The sequence below is a fragment of the Molossus molossus genome, unplaced genomic scaffold (assembly GCF_014108415.1).
Source record: "Molossus molossus isolate mMolMol1 unplaced genomic scaffold, mMolMol1.p scaffold_m16_p_7, whole genome shotgun sequence".
Lineage (NCBI taxonomy): Eukaryota > Metazoa > Chordata > Mammalia > Chiroptera > Molossidae > Molossus > Molossus molossus.
Genome location: NW_023425401.1, coordinates 96,358,930 through 96,379,345, shown reverse-complemented (window position 1 = coordinate 96,379,345; position 20,416 = coordinate 96,358,930). Strand labels below are relative to the sequence as shown.

The 20,416-nt window shown below is 39.5% G+C and overlaps 1 protein-coding gene across 18 annotated transcripts in view; it reads right to left on the bottom strand.

Annotated features, from left to right (window-relative positions):
- EXOC4 (exocyst complex component 4) overlaps nucleotides 1–20,416 on the bottom strand; it is a 761,664-nt gene that overhangs the window by 403,297 nt on the left and 337,951 nt on the right. For 17 of the 18 annotated variants that reach the window (XM_036247077.1, XM_036247080.1, XM_036247079.1 and 14 more), the window contains exon 10: nucleotides 8,419–8,515. In XM_036247077.1, the coding sequence (XP_036102970.1) occupies nucleotides 8,419–8,515 (97 nt within the window). Of the gene's footprint in view, nucleotides 1–6,157; nucleotides 6,197–8,418; nucleotides 8,516–20,416 lie in introns of all 18 variants that reach the window. The other variant, XM_036247086.1, reaches the window with a different exon arrangement.

The following is a 20,416-nucleotide window of genomic DNA, read 5'->3' as shown; positions in this document are numbered from 1 at the left end:
CCCTGACCGGGAATCAAATGGCGACCTTTTGGTGCATGGGTTGATGCTCAACCACTGAGCTACACCAGCAGAGCCACACCCGTAAGTTTTTAATGTAATAATAAAGAGAAAGAAAAGGTGAAAAGTACCTAAAGTTCTAATAGATAGCCTCATATGTTGACTAACTAGGCAAGTTACAAAAGTCATAGCTTAGGATGAGTAATATAAAAAAAAAAGTAAAGTCACCTTTATATTTCTGTATTTTATGACAGAGGTAAAAAGATGAAAAAGTTGTAGTATCCCATTTTATATATGACAGAAGGATTGATCTATTTCAATATCATTACTAAAGAAATTTTCCATTATATTTTTATTTGTATCCAATGAAAAAAACATTCCCTGCAAATCAACAAATATTTGCTAAGCACTCCAATAAACTGCCTATTATTTTTTAAACAGGTGTTAACTGTACACCCCATTTGTATGGAAGGTGCCTCTGGACCAACATCCTGCCTTCACAATTGAAGTAATGTTAGGAAACAATTCGAGAAAGGAAGGATCCGAAGAACACAGCCCCAGGATGTCACGGGAATGCAAATTTGGAATTTGGGAGACCGAAATGCTGTTACTAAATTTATTCATTTATTAGCATGAGTTAGTGCCAGAAAATGTTGAAAAGACCTCTAGTGTTAAACTCAGTTTAGACCAATATATAGTTCATACGTAGTTAAGTGATTATTCCAGAATTTTCTATAGAAAACTGTTAAGAACCCTGGCCTGTTTGGCTCAGCAGTTGGAGCATCAGCCTGCAAACCAAAGAGTTGCAGCTTCCAGTCAAGGGCATGTGCCTCCGTTGCAGTTTGGTCGGGGTCATGTGGGAGGCAGCCAGTTGATGTGTCTTTCTCACATCGATGTTTCTCTCTCTCTCTCTCTCTCTCTCTCTCTCTCTCTCTCTCTCTCTCTCTCTCTCCCTCCCTTCCTCCCTCCCTCCCACTCTATCTGAAAATAAATGGAAAAATATCCTTCGGTAAGGATATAAGAAAAACGGTTAAGATTTGTGGCAAAGCTTGTTATAAAGCAGACAGGACCACAAAGGCCTTCTGCGGAGCAGCCCAGCAGCCCACTGCACTTGTGGGAAGGAAACAGTCATCTGTAGCTCAGTCACAACCATTCCTTAAAAATGTTCCTATATCTGGAATGTCACACAGGATAGACAGCTCCTTAATGACATCTTGATAGGCTAATGGCATAATAACATTTGCTCAATATCCCTGGATAATACTTCAAAGTGGGCTATATCAAAGACTTATTTGCCATTTCAGTGCACATAATTGTTAAGAGGGACAGCGGGTTTTCACTGTAGTAATTAGAGACGTGCTAATAACTTCACCAGCAAAACGGGGCTTCCTGGGTGTCCCAAAGCTGGTGAGATAAAGCCCTACAAAGCAGCTTTTGCTGACAGCCATTATGCAAGGTTCCCTAAGCCTTCAGAAGCATTGAAGTTTCAGATCTAGTCCCAAAAGTTTCCTATAATCTCAATATAATTCCTCCCTTGTTGTTTAAACAAACAGGAGAAATTTTTGCCTCAACGACTCTGTGTATGAGCTCCCTATTCATAGGCCCCAGCCTGCACCCCAACACCACACACCCCTATTCACATTATTCTGTCCACTGTTCCTTGGAAGTATTCATCTTCTCCCAATTAAATGGCATGTTCTCAGAAAGGTCTCCCCAGGTCACCCTATGTAATAGTGCCCCTACCACTACCACCAGTCATCACCAAATTCCTAACTCTTCTCCGTTGTTCTTCATAAATACTTCATAAACCTGATACTGTTTCCCAAGTGTATGTGTTTACTTTCTGTTATCTGACTTTTCTACTAGACTAAATTCTACGCGATCAGAGACTTGCTAATCGCTAGATGGAAAGACTTGGCACAAAGTAAGTGTTCAGTAAATTTTGTTAAATGCATGAGCCAATGGATTTTTATTGTGCTTAATTATAACAATGAATTTTATATGACTTTGATCTACCAAAATTGTCAATATATAAAATTATAAATAATCAATAAAAGAACCTATAAAATAAAAACATGAATCACTATGACCATGGAGTTTGGAATACTATTTTTAGGAACACAACTCACTTTGTCAATGGCATAATCAATGCTAGCGCCCTTCATTCCTCCGGGTTTGGTTTTAGCTACTTCCAGACCCCCTCACTTCAAGTACTTCTTAACAATCACAGGCATTTCCAGGCTATTTCACAACCAGGCGGTAGTAACTTTGAAACAGTATCCCATACTGCTGCTAACTGGCAGCTTCTGTATCTGTCAAGAGTAACTTTTAGAAGTTATTCTTTGCAGACACAAATATGATTATATTGCATGGTTACAATTACTTGTTCTTGTAGTTGTTTGCTTTAAGAAAGGCGAACTGCCCATCACCAAAGCCCCAGTTGCCAAGAAAAATTCAACTCATTAACTGACCTAAATGCCAGCCTACTCATTAATGACCAATAAATATTTCATATTTGTTCTACCCAGGAAGACTTAATTGCCGTCTGATTTTAATGAAGTGTGGCTGATAATAAATAGTGAGGAATGTTCACAGCCTGGATATTCAATATTCAAGTTGTGTTCAACAGAGTAAGCATCAGTGACATTTTTGCAACTTTAAATGGCACCGTCATCTACTATGTCTTCAGCCTCTTATCTCTGCCAAGTCACCCCAAGACTGCAAACATCTGTTCTTCAATTGTCTCATAAGAAACACACTTCATATATGCAAAGTGCTCATTACCCTAAAGAGCCAAATGCCTTTTAAGAGCTAGTTGAAGCAAATAAGCAAAAGAAAAAAAACACATTGTCAGTTGGACTTTTAAATTTTTAAATGTCAAGCCTTTGGAGCCCTAAATATCATAAAAGCATTTCCCAGTCACAGAATTACAAAACTCGAAAGGTACGAAGAAAAATCCTGACCAACTAACTCTTTTATTTAATAGAGCTACAGAAGTTAAGGCTCACAGTGATTTGAAAAACATCAAAAATGTAAATATGATCATTCCTACCCCGCTCCCCCAGCCCACTTCGGTGGTCTAGCCTCTCTACCGTGCAAATCACAAACTGCCTTTCCACGGAAAGTGGCTCCAGCGCTCGGTGAATGAGGAAATGAATCACTTACTAAATTCTGCTCTAAATGCAAAATTTAACATACATTCTCCACAGTAGATAATGACGGTTAAAAGAGACCACAAGGGCGGGACCCTAATCCAGTAGGGCTCATGTACTTAGAGAAGAGGCCAAGTGAGGACGCAGTGAGAAGGCTTCCTTGAACTCATGTGCCCTGGGTCCTGAACTGTCCTAACTCTAAAGACTTGGAAACTCTGTCTCTCAGTCAGTGATGGGTGGCATCAAATCCCAGCATCTATCTTTGGTGATTCTACTTTGAAACCAGAAGCCTACACTTGCGAGATGGTGACAGCAGCACACCAATACAAGCATGACTTTGTTTCCATTTGTAACTCTCCTCACCAATTTGCCTTATTGGTCCAGAATACACGCATATACATAGATCAATAGATAGAGCAAGCATTAGAGTGCTTTCTGAATACTTTAGTTAGATGCTGCGAGAATTTAGATTTTTAAAAGAATACTTTTTGTTGTCAACCATTTTCTGCTATATGAAGGAATTTACAAACAAATCTGAGATATGATATATTCTGTTTTTAGGCTTTTAGACAATAAATTATAATGATGATGATAAATGAAAAACTAAAAAGAAATTCTAACTACTCCCCCCCCCAAACCCTACAAATAGCAACCACAAAGTCATTTCAAATTTCCTAAAATGGCAACATTGTATATTACTTGTACTTAAAAAGTGTTACACTATGTCAAACTATGGTTGATACCTCAATAAAATGCACTTCATTGGTGAAGGCTTAGTTATATTTAGATCACGGTTAATAATTACCATAATGTAATTATTCAAAAATAATAATTTTTGTGTAAAAAAAAAAAATTGAATTCATGTCAGACCCAGACAAAAGAAAAAAAATATGCCATTCAAATTGCAACATTAACATTTCTCCTTTTTGTTCTCCAAATTCAAGGCCTATAAAATATATTCCATTTATCAGAGTGAATCCATCACTCCCTTGCATGTTTTCAGAGAGAGCGATAAAAACAGCAGACATGTCAGTGGGAAAACGGCACCAGTCCTCTCATTTCCAGGGTCGATATTTTGGTGAAAGTATTTCAGAATCTACCCAGGTAAGGCTAGAAGTAAGAGAGAGAGAGAGAGAGAGAGAGAGAGAGAGAGAGAGAGAGAGAGAGAGAGAATGAGAATGAATATGTATGTGTGTGTTTTCCATTTAGACCCACAAGGAGAAAAACTGATAGGATGACCTCTTATTGTCCAAACCTTACATTAAGGGTTTAGTTGCACACAATGCCTTTTTAGGCCAAGAGAAGCAAGGATAATACTAGACCTTGTCTTTCTAAAACTTCACACTCTAAGAGACAATTATCTGGTTTCTTCACCAAAAGGAGAAAATACTATGGAAAGCATTGAATAAACAAGTCGAGGGTTCAGCAGGGTAAATGGGCAGTGAACAAATTGAAAGTCAGTATATTGTGTGATTTCCTAGTGATGAGACAGCAGCAGTTGTGAGACGAGCACAAATGTAAGTCTGCAAGGTGGAGCCAGCTCTGAGGAGCCTGCACAGTAACTGTACAGGCGAACAGCACAACAAACTGCCGAGAATGTATGAAACAGCATAATGGGAATCCACTGTGCAGTGCTCTTAGCAGGTGGCTCAGCTTTCAATAGGGAAAGTCTTCAGGCTGCAAAGAATCCACTGCTGGCTGAATAAAAATTATGAACAGAACATTTTTAATAAATGAAGTGTGGAAAAGCCAGAGCCAAAGTTTCTGGGAGACAGGGTACAGTGTTGCTAGACACGGGGGAAGAGAAGCGAAGGAAAAATGAAGGCCCCGCTGCACACTTGAAAGGGTTTCTTCCTTCCAGTGAAAAACCTGAGCACTCCCTGAAGAGTTTAAGAAACAAAGACACAATGTTTGAATAGTGCTGGCTTGTGATATAAAAAAAGTCAACTTGTGATAAATTCCTCCTGAACTTATTTTTAATATCAAGCAAATAAAGAAAGAATAATTAATATAATCAGTTAGAAAAAGAGTTTGGAAAATTGGGTTGAAATGAAATATGAGTCACTCCACACGAGCAGAAACACATTTGGAGGGGGACAACCTCACGACAGTACACGTGATCACTCGGTAATGTCAAAGCGGCTTCCTGAGAGGCTGTTCCGACTTACGCGCTAAGTACAGAGACCCCACTGATCAACCTCCTCTGCAAAAATGGATGTTTCCCGACTCCTAATCTTTCCACTCAGGCAGCCACCAGCCGAGGAGGCGAGGATTTCGTTGACGGTCTGTTCCTCGGGAGCCGGCAGAGTCGGAGTTCAACAAACACTCAGTGAGTAAAAGGGAAGTGGCGGGATCTACATCTAACCTAGTAACTTGTTCTGGTTTCATTTTAAACTTCAAACCTCCTGCTTCTTCTCAGCTTTCCATTTGTTTACACTGCCTGTCCCACTATGTTACTTTGTCTTTTAAGAAATAAAATGCTAAATCGCATTCACTTTGAACCAGCACAGACAAAAAAAACACAAAAAAACAAGGACCAAAGGATGAAAAATATATCTATACATGTTTAAATAAGCCCATAAAAATGAGTGACTATTTTTAAACAAGAGTACACATCTAACTTAGAGAAGGGAAAATACACATTGCAAGTATTCAATAAACATTTCATCTATTGTCCATAAATAAATGAATGACTACAGGAGAAAGGAGAAACATTTTAAATGATAATAGTAAAAATGAAACAGACTACTATGATAATGTGCACTAATTCTCCTCATGACCAAAACTAAACTTTCAAACTTCAGAGGAAATAATAAATCTAATAGTTAGCAAGTGCTGAAGTGTAAAAACTAAAACATACTAACAGATCTAGTCACTTGAAGTCGCGTACACCCACTGTGAGTTATTAACTGAAACTCTACGAGAGCTTGAGAAGAAAGGCTGTGCTTTGAGTCAAAGGCGAATTTAAAACCTATAATGATCACCTTCCTGGAAAGGCGCCGACTTACCTTGCAGACCACGTAATAATCTTGTGACTTCCGTTAGGACTTACACAGAGAATGAATGAATGATAAACTACTTTAAATCATGCAACAAGCTTTCTGCAGTTCTAATCAATAATACATTAAAATGCTGAATGAAAGTGGAGACCAAACAAGTGAGTAAAGCTATGAGTATTCTCAAGCCTTAAAGTAACTTTTTAGTAAAGCAACGTACATACAGTATGAACAATAATCGTCAAGAATTGTAATACATTAAGTTCTACCAGTATTTTACCAGAGTTGTAGTTTATTAAGTGTGAAATAGTATGTTTTTTTCCACTCAACTAATTTTGTGTTAAAAAAAAAAAATGTTTATGGGAAAAAAAATCTCTGGAAAAGTGGCTATTAACAAGACTGCCAAAAAACTTTCAAAGGGTATGTTTGTTCTCTCCGTAGGAACAAATGCAAGCAAAGGATTCCATTTACCCAAGCCATAAAGAACTTTGCAGTAAATTATGACTTTAAATCTAGGTTAGAAGATGCCTATAATGATCAAGGTATTTTCCCATTTTCCTAACAATTAGCAACACTAAGTAGAAATCAATTGTAATTGGAGAAGAGAGTATTAAATTAATTACCGAAGTCAGTCAATATATATGAGAATTGTTACTTAATCTAGAAATTCTATATGTTGTATATACCTATTTTATAGATATATAAAATCAACTAAATTTAGAGGAATAGTCTTAATTCTCTTAAATCAGTCATTCTTAAATTACTTGAATTTAATTGCTGCAAATGTTTGCTAAAATAATTTATTAAAGGTTAATAACATTTCTTTTAAAATCTTTTATTTTTTGTTGTGTGAAAGAGGGGACTGTTGTTATTTAATTTATATATTTGTGCTTTTTACATTTAAATCTAATTGGGTAAAGTATTCCAGTACAATTTTTTAAAAATTGGTTAAAAGATTAGAATTAAATTAATTCTATATATTATAAATCAATTCTATATGAAATCAATTTAGTAAGTCTTGGTTAATGAGATGGTAGAATAATTCAAGTGATAATAACCTGTTTATGTTTTGAAAAAGTACACAGAGTATTATCTGGCCAACTCAGTAGTATCTGTTCCAACATTAATCCAAATGACTCAAACATTATAGAAGTTCTCTAAGGAAGTTAACATGGTTACATGAGGTATCTAACTTTTAAAGAGTTCAAGTGTTTCTTGTCCATTAAATGAAAATGCAGCAAAAAACATATGCTGGTTCATTCCCGAGGACAACACACAATTAATATTACTTTGGATATCTGTGTCCAAGAAGTAGACTTTTTTATTGTAATAAAACACAATTATCACTGTAACCTCTTTCAGGCGTGCAGTACAGTGGTGTTAACTATATGCACAGTGTTGTGTCTCAAGAAATCTTTCACCTTGCAAAACTGAAACTTTAGCTCCACTGAGCAAATCCCCTTCCCCTATCACAAAAAAAATACCTTTTTAAAGGTATTTAGGGCTTAACTTTTTTTTTTTTTTTAAATAGAAGTATCATGGATTCTTATTTTCTTGCAGCCACGGTATCACAATAAACTAAGCACAGTACGATGTCATTATAGTCACCATCCAGTTACCCTTCAATACATAAAACTCATGTATCTGACTGATATAATGTCTCTGCGTTTCGTAAATCATGTTTGTTTAGAGACCTGCCAATTCTCATAGGACACCTGAGTCATCAGTGTAAATTAGTGAGACAGATCACGGCCTGCAACGTTTTGCTGTCAAGGGCCAGAGAGCACATAATGCGGGCGTTGTAAGCCACGCGGGTTCCACCGCAAACACTCTGTTCTGCAATTACAGCACGAAAGCAGCTATGAGCAATGCCTACATGGATGGAGAAGCATGACTGTGTGTCAATAAAAACTTATGTACAAAAACACAAGACAGGTTAGACTTCTCCCGTGGGCCCTAGTCTGTCAATCCCTGAAATACATACGGAGGGGGAGAGGGGAGGGACAGGGGCAGGAACAGGGAATAGGAAAGAACATCTGAAGAATTTATGAAGTATCACTCCTAAGAACAAGTAGCCACATAGTGGAGTTGACATTATTTGTTCATTTGTTCTATTGACTAACTTTGATAGTGAGGCCCTGGGACATGGAACAAGTTTGTGTGTGTGTGTGTTTTGTGGCTTATTTCAATGCCGACTGGCCTATTAGCATTGAGTACATCAGCATCAATAATGAAAATAGTGCTCATCAGTGAGTGCACAGGATTGGACTTACCTTAGTAACGGGTGGAATATGACAGTAATATTTCTGGCTCCAGGTTTGCAGACAAATTTTGTTCCTCCACCTTCAATTAAATTGTCATCAGGACCCCCTTTCAGAAAAAAAGGAAAAACAAAGAGACTTAATTAGAAATAGTACAAAGAAATAAACTGAGCGAATCTTAGATAACTGTTATGGGGGCATAAGAAGGACTATCTCTGAAAACAGTTGCTTTCAATATCTACAAAACTATCTGGAATCACTTGCCCTAGTCTTCCCCATCAAACAGACTATGAATGAGCCTTTTCATGCCGGAGCGAGAACACGGCAGCACAGTAAGGATGAGTGGTGTATTTAAAGAACATGTGCAAGGGTATAACTCAGTTAAGGTTAAATACTGGCTTTCTAACCGCCAGTATCTATCTTGGACAGTACAGCACACGAAGCTTTCCAGGGAAGAAGAACCGCCATTCACAGTTGTCCGGGACTGTAACAGTTGAAGCAGAGACCCAAATGAAGCTAACTGATTGTATTTTCATCAAAGCTAAGATTCCTCTGATTGTAAGATATGCTGTTGTTTTAGGTTAACAGTAAGGGGGAAAACATCCTGCTAATTAAACTACAGAATATTTCCTTATTATTCATAATCTTTACTTTTTTCTTACTGAAAAGCTCCCTTTAAAATAAGTAGATGTTCACCATAAGTCTAGCATACACATGTAATAAGAAGATATAAGAAAAATAAATTGGTTAAGATAGTCTTAAAACTATGTAATATTCAGAGTCACGCCCTTTTGAATGACTCAGAGTTGTCACTATCCTGACAATTTCTAAAGACAGTCAGCAAATGAGTTTCTTCAAGGAGTAAGTACAGTACTTCATTTCAAGCTTCTGTTACCCATTCTTCCCAGGTTTAATACGTTGCTATGTTCTTGATGCTATTAGAAGGCTTAAAGAAAACATGTTCCTATACCAAGCAGCACTCATAGTCTTTCCTCAAATGGTCCTTAAGAGGTTCATTAACTGAAATCCTAAAGGGTCACAGTATAGGAATAGCCACTCAACTCCCACTGAGGCAAAACAACTCATTATGACTGTCTTCCAGTCGACAGCCAATAAGATGCCATTGATTTCAAACACATCCTAATTTCAGAGTTTAGAATGTGAAAACATGTATATTTTAGGATGCTGAGAGAAATGCTTCCCCTCTACCCCAAACCTCATGTTTCTTTCCATTAAAACGAAGTGCAATTAATGGAATCCGTGACTCTCTACCTTTTACCCACTCCAGGGAAAGTGGAATAGCTCCTCCGGTAAGATTGAGAAGAAAAAGTCGGGCATGCATGCTTCAGCAACCCCTTATTCCTCTTTAGAAACCATACGCATGTAGATAATAGGTGTGTCCTGCCAAGTTTAGCAATAAAGGTTCCACCTTGTCAGAGAAAGGAAGTGGTCCCGCACCTTCTGTAAGTGGGTGAGTAAACCTGTTTAATTGTGATGTCCATTTAGAATGCTCATTTGACTCTCCAACTAGACTACATCACTCAATCTAGCCTAGATTAATATAAAAGTAATTTTTCATCTTTCATCTATCTTACTTATGTTATTTCTTCATAGATTGAGAACTCTGATAGGAAAGACCCAAGCCACATACTGGGCTTCCTCAAGACCTCAACAATTTGCACTTATAATGCCTCACTTCTTTTCTCCAAATTCAACATGTTATTCCTAACTATAGTTCTTTGCATAACAAACACAGCTTAATCTCACCTGATTTATTATCCATCTTAATGGTCTCTGGGGCATCTTGGAAACTGACTGATAAAAACCCGTGAAGCATCAGAAATCCATACCCCAGATCATCAAGAGATCCCAGAGGCATCAGAGTCCAGACAAATCCCATTTGGATTAGTTGTTACCACCAACTAATCAGAGCATGGTTTGTCTTAAGAAAAATAGAAAAGATAATGGCAGGTACAGCTCTTAATTTGAAATCATGACCTGTTTTTTCTCATTTGAAAAAATCAATTTTACTGCACTCTAGTTACATCAGTGATATAACTGTCCTGCGAAGTCACTGGTTTTGCTCAGTTGAAGAGCATCAGGACTAGTGCAAATACTACTCCTTCCCTGAAAACTCCCTCACAGTGCACACGGCATGGTCACAGACAGAAAAATAAGCAGAATGAATGTCTCCTCTGTTTCTAAGATCATACAATGAAGGCACAATTGAATCACCAAGGAAACAGGTGTGTATGTATAGAAGAAACCAGGTTACATTCTGCATTTCAGAAACAACATAAACAACTTACTAAGAAAAAAATATATCTCCACACACAAAAATGCCTAAATCTACTCAATATGAGCATATTTTTTTATCCCTGTTAGTTATAGACAAACAGTTACTGATTTTCACATTGCCATTAAACTAAATAAAAAGTAAAACTTGGCCCTGGCCGGTTTGGCTCAGCGGTTGGAGCGTCGGCCTGCGATCCGGAGAGACCCGGGTTCGGTTCCCGCTAAGGGCACGTACTTCGGTTGCAGTTTGTCCCCGGCCCTGGTTGGTCGTGCGGGTGGCAGCCACTCGATGTGTCCCTTCACGTCGATGTTTCTCTCTCTCTCTCCCTTCCTCTCTCTCCCTCCCACTCTATCTGTACAAAAAAATGGAAAAATATCCTCGGGTGAAGATAAAAAAATAAAAATAAATAAAAAGTAAAACTTGGGCAGGAGTATGAAAAAAAGACTGTCCCCAACCTGAATCCCAAGCAAAATTCCACACACAAGCACTTCGTGTATTATTCCAGTCCTGCCCACCAAGGGTGGTCTCCACTGCATTTGGTATGATTTCCTCTTTACAGACCACAAGATCTAATCTGTCTTACTAAATTACCAATAAACAACACTGACCCAGTGACAATAATCTTGAAAATAAAGCTGTCACGACCAAAGGTAAAGGCTGTGACCAAAGACCATCCAGTCTGTGAGTCTGTCCTGAGATTTATTCTAGCACTTGAATATTCTGGGGGAGCAAGCAGACTTGCCAGTCCATACGTGCCTTCCCATCATCAAGTAACCGGGAGCTGCTGTCATGGACATGCTGTTCGTCCTGAGACGGGCAGAAAAAGGGCCGGAGCATCTCCCTCCCATCATTCATTATACTACAGCCTAATCTCGGCTGGCAGAGGCCAGGTGACCGGCACCAGAGAGATGCCAAAGGATGATGGCTGGCTGGAAAGAAAGGGAAACGGACAATAGCATTACAAGTAGAACACACACCCTGCAGAAAGGAGAGGCAGAAATGCCCACCCACTTGTCCTGTCTCCAACAGTGAGGACAGTGGTTTGCCAGGCTCTCTGATGACTGGCAAGAGGCACCAAAGCCACCCAAAGACTTTGGAGATGACAGCCTCTTAGTGCTCACAGTTACTCCCTTCTTATAGAATTCGTTTCCTTATAAGTAAGTAGCTCCCAAACATATTTACTCCTTGATTCTTCCCAACTAGAATTTTAAGTCATTTATAATAAATAGAGGCATCTTAATATGGCAGAAATAAAAAGCTAAAACTGCAGAAGTAAACAGAACAAGAGTTCTCACTGAGAGGACCACGACACTGCGGGAAGAATCTAAAAGATCTGTGCCAGACCCCAGATCTGCTCCCTAATATTGTAAGTGGGATAAAATTATTTAAATTCTCTGAGCCTCAGCTTCCCCATTCATAAAACACAGACTGCAGTGAACACTCCCAAAGACTTGTGCTGATGTCTCAGTAAGATAACCTGCTCAAGGGCATTTAGGACTGCCTGACGCCTAATGCACCTCAAATAAATGGTTGTCTAATATTCCCTAGAGAATTATCAAGCAGTTAAAAATTTACTGACCACAAATACACACGTGCGCACACACACACACACGCCACAAGCTACATCAGTAAAACATAAACTAAAATACAAAATTTCAAATTCAAAAAATGTTATTCTTGTTACCGTAGGCAATCTTGTACAGGTCTATATCATTAATGAGACCAGTTAAAATGTCTGTCTTATTTGGGGGTAGTATTATTGCAGAGAAAGGCTTAGAAAACTGCTGAGAACACAACACGATGGAATAAAATTAGTCTTTATCCACTCTTTCATTTTCCATTAGAAATAATCATTATTAGGAGAGATGGCAGCGAGCAGGACCAGAGGGAGGGTGAGTGTGTGAGAGAGTGAGCGAGTGTGGGAAAGAGTGTGAGTGGACGTGCAGGTGGATGACCACACCCGAGCAGTGCAGAGCCGCGGAGCAGAAGGTCCCTGTGCTGTGGACGGGGCAGTGGCTACCACAGTGAGCGGCCCTCAGGACGCTTCTCCCTGCTCTGCGGGGAGGTCCCACCATTTTGGAAGATCCTGGGTCTTCCCGGGGAGGAGGCAATGGGAATGGCTAGGGCCCAGAAACCTGAGCCCCCAGTGTACCTGGTACCATCAGACCAGTGGACACTCTGTGTCAACACAGACCGGTGCACAGTAGTGGAGCTCCCAAGGTGCTGGTCGTGGAAGCCGCAGACAGCCCGGAGCCCAGCACCATTCCCCATAGTAGCAGCCCAATCAGAGTCAAGATATACCCCCAGCAACAGAGTCTGGGGAGCAGACATCCATCCCCAGGCAACAGAAGCACAGACTAGCAGCTGAGACCCACCCGCAAAATCTACAGCAAAAGCTCAGCAGGAGTTGAGCCCCACAGGGCAGCAGCACTCCCCAGCCACCAGCGGCGGGACCTGGGGCCCCACAGAGGCCTCTGTGGTCCAGCGGCTCACAAGAGCAGTGGGAAGCCGGAGCCCCAGAGGGACTGGTGTGATCCAGCTGCCTGCCCAGGGGCCTGCAGGGTGCAGGGGCACCAGAGAGGCCTGTGCGACTCAGCAGGGACTGTGCGATCTACTTAACCATGGGACTCCTATGGGATGCTGAAGCACCAGAGAGGCCTGTGCCACCCAGCAGCCCATAAGACAGGCAAAGAGCCAGGTCCCCAAAGGGACTGTGGGATCCAGTTACCCACGGGAACTGCAGGGTTTGGGGGCACCAGAGAGGCCTGTGTCACCCAGCTGCACACAAGATAGGCCAAGAAGATGTGAAAATGGATGCAGAGTGAATGAAAGTTACACAGATGATTTCCCAGGACTAAACAGGAATTACAACTAAAATAAAGACAAATCCTCAGAAAAAAGCAACAGAAAAGCAGCAGGACAGGACCATATAACCAGGGACACTGGTAGGATCTGTGGAGGCTCGAGAGGGTGGCAGGCTGGGAGCCCAAGGACAGGAGCAGTCTTAGCTGTGAGCAGCGCCCTTGGGGAATAAAGACCAAGCCCGCTCCACAGCTCAGAGAGCCAGGACAGAGCGCTAAAATAGCCATAGTCACTCACCTGGGGGCTATGGCACAGGGAGGACAGATTGGGCTGGAACTCTGAGGGGACACCCAGGATTTGGAGGACACTCAGAGTTTTTGCTGAGTTGCAACCAAAAAGAATGGTGGCCAGTGTGCTCCTTCCCAGAGCTGTGGGGAAAAGCAGACCCCCCCCCCCCCCACACACACACACAAGGAGATTCAACCTTTCCCAGGTGAGGCAAAGAAATGCAAATTAGGGCTCATTAATAAGCAGCATCTATCCCACCTTCTGGAAATCCTCTTATGCAGAACACCAGGGCTACATTCCAAGGCACTGAGTAACTGAGACTACTAGCCTCCAGGAAAAAGCTAGAGGATAACTGAACCTTTCCTGGGCTTACAAATCTACCCAGGAAAGTAAGACTTGACAGTGGAGTTTAACGTGGGCCCACACAGGCTCATCCAAACCCAGTAGAGGGAGCCACAAACAGCAGAACACCAACACCCACAGGGAAAATATGGCAGGCTACAAAACCCACTGAGATAGCCAAAATGGTGAAACAAAGAAACAAATCCCAAATGAAAGAAAACTCTATCAAAGATGAGATAAATGAAATGCAGTTAAGCAAATTATCAGAGGTAGAGTTCAGAGCCATGATCTTGAGGAAGCTCAACAGCATGAGTAAGGACATCAACACCATGAGTAAAGATAGAGAAACATTGAAAGACAACTAACTGGAAATGAAGAATGACATAGCAGAAATAAAGAACACACTGGAAGGTCTAAAGAGCAGAGTAGAGGAAGCTGAGGACCAGATCAGTGAATTAGAAGACAGGGTAGAAAAAAATCAACCAATCAGAAAACCAAAAGGAAGAAACAATTAAAAAACATAAAGACAGCTTAAGAGAACTGTGGGATAACTGGAAAAGTAATACATTCTCATCATAGGAGTCTGCAAAGAAGAAGAAAATGGGCAAGGGTTAGAGAATATATTTGAAGTAATAGTGACAGAAAACTTCCCTAACTTGGTGAAGGAAGAAGGCATTCATGTTCAAGAAGCACAGAGAGCCCCAAGTAAGAAGAACCCTAACAGGCCCACACCAAGACACATAGTAAATAAAATGCCAAAAATTAAAGACAAAGAGAGAATCCTAAAGGCAGCAAGAGATAACCAACAGGTTACCTACAAAGGAAACCCCATAAGGCTACCAGCTGACTTCTCACAAGAAACACTACAGGCCAGAAGGGAATGGCATGAAGTAATCAAGGTCAAGAAAAACAAGGATCTGAATCCAAGACTACTCTATCCAGCAAGGCTATCATTCAAAATAGAAGGTCAAATAAAGAGTTTCCCAGACACAAAAAAAATGCTAAGGGAATATATTAACACCAAACCAGCACTGCAAGATGGGCTAAAAGGACTGCTGTAATTAGTAGAAGAAATAGAAAGAAAAATAGAACCACACTAAACAAAAGTGGTGATAAATAAGTACATATCTATAATCACCTTAAATGTGAATGGTTTGAATGCTCCGATAATAAGACACAGAGTAGCTGACTGGATAAGAAAGCGTGACTCACATATTTGTTGTTTATAAGAGACCCAGCTCACAACAAAAGACTCACATAGGTTGAAAGTAAAGGGATGGGAAATAAAACTCCCAAGCAAATGGAAAGGAAAAAAAAGCTGTGGTAGCAATACTCATATCTGATAAAGTAGATTTCAAAATGAAGGCCATAACTAGAGACAAAGAAGGCCACTACATAATATTGAAAGGATCTATCCAACAGGAAGATATAAGCTTGGTAAACATAGATGCACCCAATATAGGAGTGCCAAAATATATTAAAAATCTTTTGGAGGACTTCAATGGAGAAATCAACAGCAATACAATCATAGCAGGGGACTTCAACACCCCGCTCACATCACTGGATATATCTTCTAGACAAAAAATTAACAAGGAAACACAGACTCTAAATGAAGTGCTAGATCAAATGGGTTTAATAGATATCTACAGAGAATTACACCCCAAAACTGCAGAATTCACATTCTTCTCAAGTGCACATGGGACATTCTCAACGATACACTACATGTTATGGCACAAACCAAGTCCTACAAGTTCAAGAAGACTGAAGTCATATCAAGCATCTTCTCAGATCACAATGGCATAAAACTAGAAATCAACTGCAACAAGAACATGCAAAGACATTTGAACACATGGAGGCTAAATAGCATGTTACTGAACAATGAATGGGTTACCGAGGAGATCAAGAAAGAAATAAAAAACTTTCTGGAAACCAATGAAAATGAACACACAACAACACAAAATCTATGGGATGCAGTGAAAGCAGATCTGAGAGGGAAGTTCATAGCACTACAGGACTACCTCAAGAAACAAGAAAAATTTCTAATACACTATCTAACCTCACAACTTAAAGAACTAGAAAGCAAACAAAAAGAAAACCCCAGAGCAAGTAGAAGGAAGGAAATGGTAAATATCAGAGCAGAAATAACTGACATAGAGTCCAAAAAAAAAAATTCAAAGGATCGATGAAACAAAGAGCTGGTTCTTTGAAATGATAAAGAAGATTGATGGACCCTTAGCTAGACTCACCAAGAAACAAAGAGAGAGAACCCAAATACACAAAATCAGAAATGAAAGAGAAGTAACATCTGACACAACAGAAATACAAAGGATTGTTAACAAATATCATGAACAATTATACGGCAATAAATTCGACAATCTAAGCGAAATGGAACAATTCCTAGAAACACACAGGCTCCCAAAACTGAACCAGGAAGAGATAGAAAACTTGAACAGACCAATAACAACAAAAGAAATTGAAGATGTAATCAAGACTCTCCCAGCAAACAAAAGCCCAGGCCTGTACAGTTTCACGGGAAAATTTTACCGAACATTGAAAGAATACCGATTCTCCTCAAACTATTTCAAAAAATTCAAGAAGAAGGAAGACTTCCAAACTCGTTTTATGAAGCCAGTATAATTCTAATTCCAAAACCAGAAAAAACACTACAAAGAAAGAAAACTACAGGCCAATATCCCTTTTGAACATACATGCCAAAATCCTGAACAAAATACTAGCAAATTCAATCCGGCAATACATGAAAAAAATTATTCACCATGACCAAGTGGGATTCATCCCAGGGATTCAAGGCTGGTACAATATTCACAAATCAATAAATGTGATACACCTCATAAATAAAATGAAAGATAAAAATCATATTATCATGTCAATAGACACTGAAAAAGCATTTGACAAAATCCAGCACCCATTTCTGATAAAAACACTCAGCAATCTGGGAATAGAGGGATCATATCTTGACATAATAAAGGCCATATATGAAAGAACTACAACCAACATCATACTCAATGGGCAAAATCTAAAAGCATTTCCCTTAAGACCAGTGACAAGACAGGATGCCCACTTTCGCCACTCTTATTTAACACAGTACTGGAAGTCTTAGCCACAGCAATCAGACAGGAAGAAAAAATAAAAGGGATCCAAATTAGAAAGGAGGAAGTGAAACTGTCATTATTCACAAATGACATGATACTATATACAGAAAACCCCAAAGACTCCATCAAATATTTACTAGACTTAATAAATTTGGCAGAATACAAAATTAACGTCAAGAAACTGACGGCATTCTTATACACTAATGATGAACTCACAGAAAAAGAAACTAAAAAAAAAAAAAAAAAAAATCCCATTTACCATCCCAGCAAAAATATTAAGGTACCTAGGAATAAACTTAAGCAAAAAAATAAAAGACCTATTCTCAGAAAACTACAGGTCATTGAAAAAACAAATATAAAAAAGTGGAAGCACATACCTTGTTCAGGGATTGGATGAATTAACATCATTAATATGTCCATAGTACCCAAAACAATTTATAGATTCAATGCAATCCCCATCAAAATACCAGTGACATACGTCACAGAACTAGAATAAATATTTCAAAAGTTCATATAAAACAAAAAAAGACCTCGAATAACCACAGCAATCTTGAAAAAGAAGGACAAAGTTGGAGGTATCACATTACCAGATTTCAGGTTATACTACAAAGCTACTGTAATCAAAACAGCCTCGTACCGGCACAAGAACAGGCAGATCGATCAATGGAACAGAACAGAGAACCCATAAGTGGATCAAAGACAATATGCTCAATTAATATTTGACAAAGGTAGCAAGAGCATACAGTGAAGTAAAGACATCCTCTTTAATAAATGGTGTTAGGAAAATTGGACAGCTACATGCAAAAAAAATGAAACTAGACCACCAACTTACACCATACACAAAAATAAACTCAAAATGGATAAAAGACTTAAATGCGACTTATGAATCCATAAAAATCCTAGAACAAAATGTAGCAACAAAATTTCAGACATCATACACAGCAGAATTTTCACTGATACATCAACTAAGGCAACAGAAACAAAGGAGAAAATGAACACACAGGACTACATCAAACTAAAAAGCTTCTGCACAGCAAAAGATACAATCACCAAAATGGAAAGGCAACCCACTGTATGGGAGAGCATAATTGCCAATGATATATCAGATAAGGGGCTAATTTCCAATATATATAGAGTGCTCATACAACTCAACAAAAGGAAGACAAAGAACCCAATTAAAAAATGGGCGAAGGAACTAAATAGACACCTCTCCAAACAGGACATACCAATGACCAAGAGACATATGAAGAAATGCTCAACATCACTAATCATCAGAGAGATGCAAATTAAAACAACAATGAGGTATAACCTCACACCTGTAAGAATGGCCGCCATCAACAAATCATCAAACAACAAGTGTTGGTGAGGGTGTGGAGAAAAGGGGACTCTAGTACACTGCTCGTGGGAATGCAGACTGCTACAGCCACTATGCGGAAAACAGTATGGTGTTACCTCAAAAAATTAAAAATAGAACTGCCATTTGACCCAGTGAACCCACTTGTAGGAATATACCCTAAGAAGCCTGAAACACCAATCAGAAAGAATATATGTACCCCCATGTTTGTAGCAGCACTATTTACAACAGCTAAGATCTGGAAGCAGCCAAAATATCCTCAGTAGACGAATGGATAAAAAAGCAGTGGTACATATACACAATGGAGTACTATGCAGCTGTAAGAAAGAAAGATCTCTTATCCTTTGAGATGACATAGAGGGACCTGGAAAGTATTATCCTAAGCAAAACAGGCCAAACAGAGAAAGGCAAGTATCATAAGATCTCACTTATTTGTGGAATATAATGAATATAACAGTCTGAGGAATGGTGTAGACCCAGAGATGTGGAAGTGGGGTACAGACTGACAATCCCCAGAAGAGGGGTTTGTGGGGGAGAGATAAACAACAGAACGTACATGCATGTGTGCATGAACAATGGACATGGACAACAAAGCTGGGGACAGGGTGGGGAGGGAATGGGAGGGGGGAATCAGTGGAGGGGAAAGGAGAAACATCTGTAACAAAAATAAATACATAAATTAGAAATAATCATTATTAGAGGTATAGATGTTAAAATCATGAGTGCTTCGTGCCAAGCAGTGAGATGAAACAGGACAGAATCTGAGGGTCACTTTTGTGGAGCAACAGACTACAGCATGTCTCAGCCAACATGTTTAATGGCTTCTGAACTTAAAGTTAGCCTTTCCATATAGAAAAGAACCACAGTATGCCCTGGCCGGTTTGGCTCAGCGGTTAGAGCGTCGGCCTGCAGACCAGAGAGACCCGGGTTCAGTTCCGCTAACGGCATGTACCTTGGTGGCGGTTTGTACCCCGGCACCGGCTGGGGTCGTGTGGATGGCAGCCACTTAATGTGTCTCTCTCACATCGATGTTTCTCTCTCCCTTCCTCTCTCCTTCCCACTCTATCTGAAGATAAATGCAAAAAAAAAAAATGTCCTTAGATGAGGATTTAAAAAAAAAGAACCACAGTGAAGGTGAATTATTTCATAGTTTTATAGCAAATATTTTGCTTTATAAATACTTTCTAAGGATTATAAAAATGCATTCAGGACAGTAAATATGATTCCTGACTGTATCAATAAATAGGGTCTTTCATTGGCGCTAAGAGCCAGCTGCAAGGTAGAAGAATCCTCCGCCTTCCCAGCCATCACCTTGCCGGAGGGGTTCTTTTAGGTTAAGTTCCTTGGCCAGTACCTATTCTTAAAGCATAAATTGTCATTATGATTTAATGCTGTTTCTGTTGCTGCCACCAGTAACAACAAACTTGTCACAAGGGACTACATGTGAGCTTGGGGGTCAGTACTAAGTTAAGAAGGAAACGAAGGTAAAATACTTTCCTTACACTCAAATAACTCTCAATTACAGTCAAGTCAAGCCAATCAGGATGGATGATGATAATCTACTGCTCAGGAGTAAGTAGCTGTTTGTTGGACTCGGGAAGAAAAATCCAGGGAACAAGCCCTTTCGAGGAAAGCGTCATCTTTGGCCCCAACTCTCCCCAAGTGTGTCACTATTAACAACCACGCTACTTCGTTCATGGGGAGACTAGTTTCTGGCATGTCATGAATACTCAGTAAATATTTGTTGAATGAATATGTAAATAAATAAATGAACAAACAAAAAACTGATAATGTCTTTTTTAGACAAAGTCAATTCTA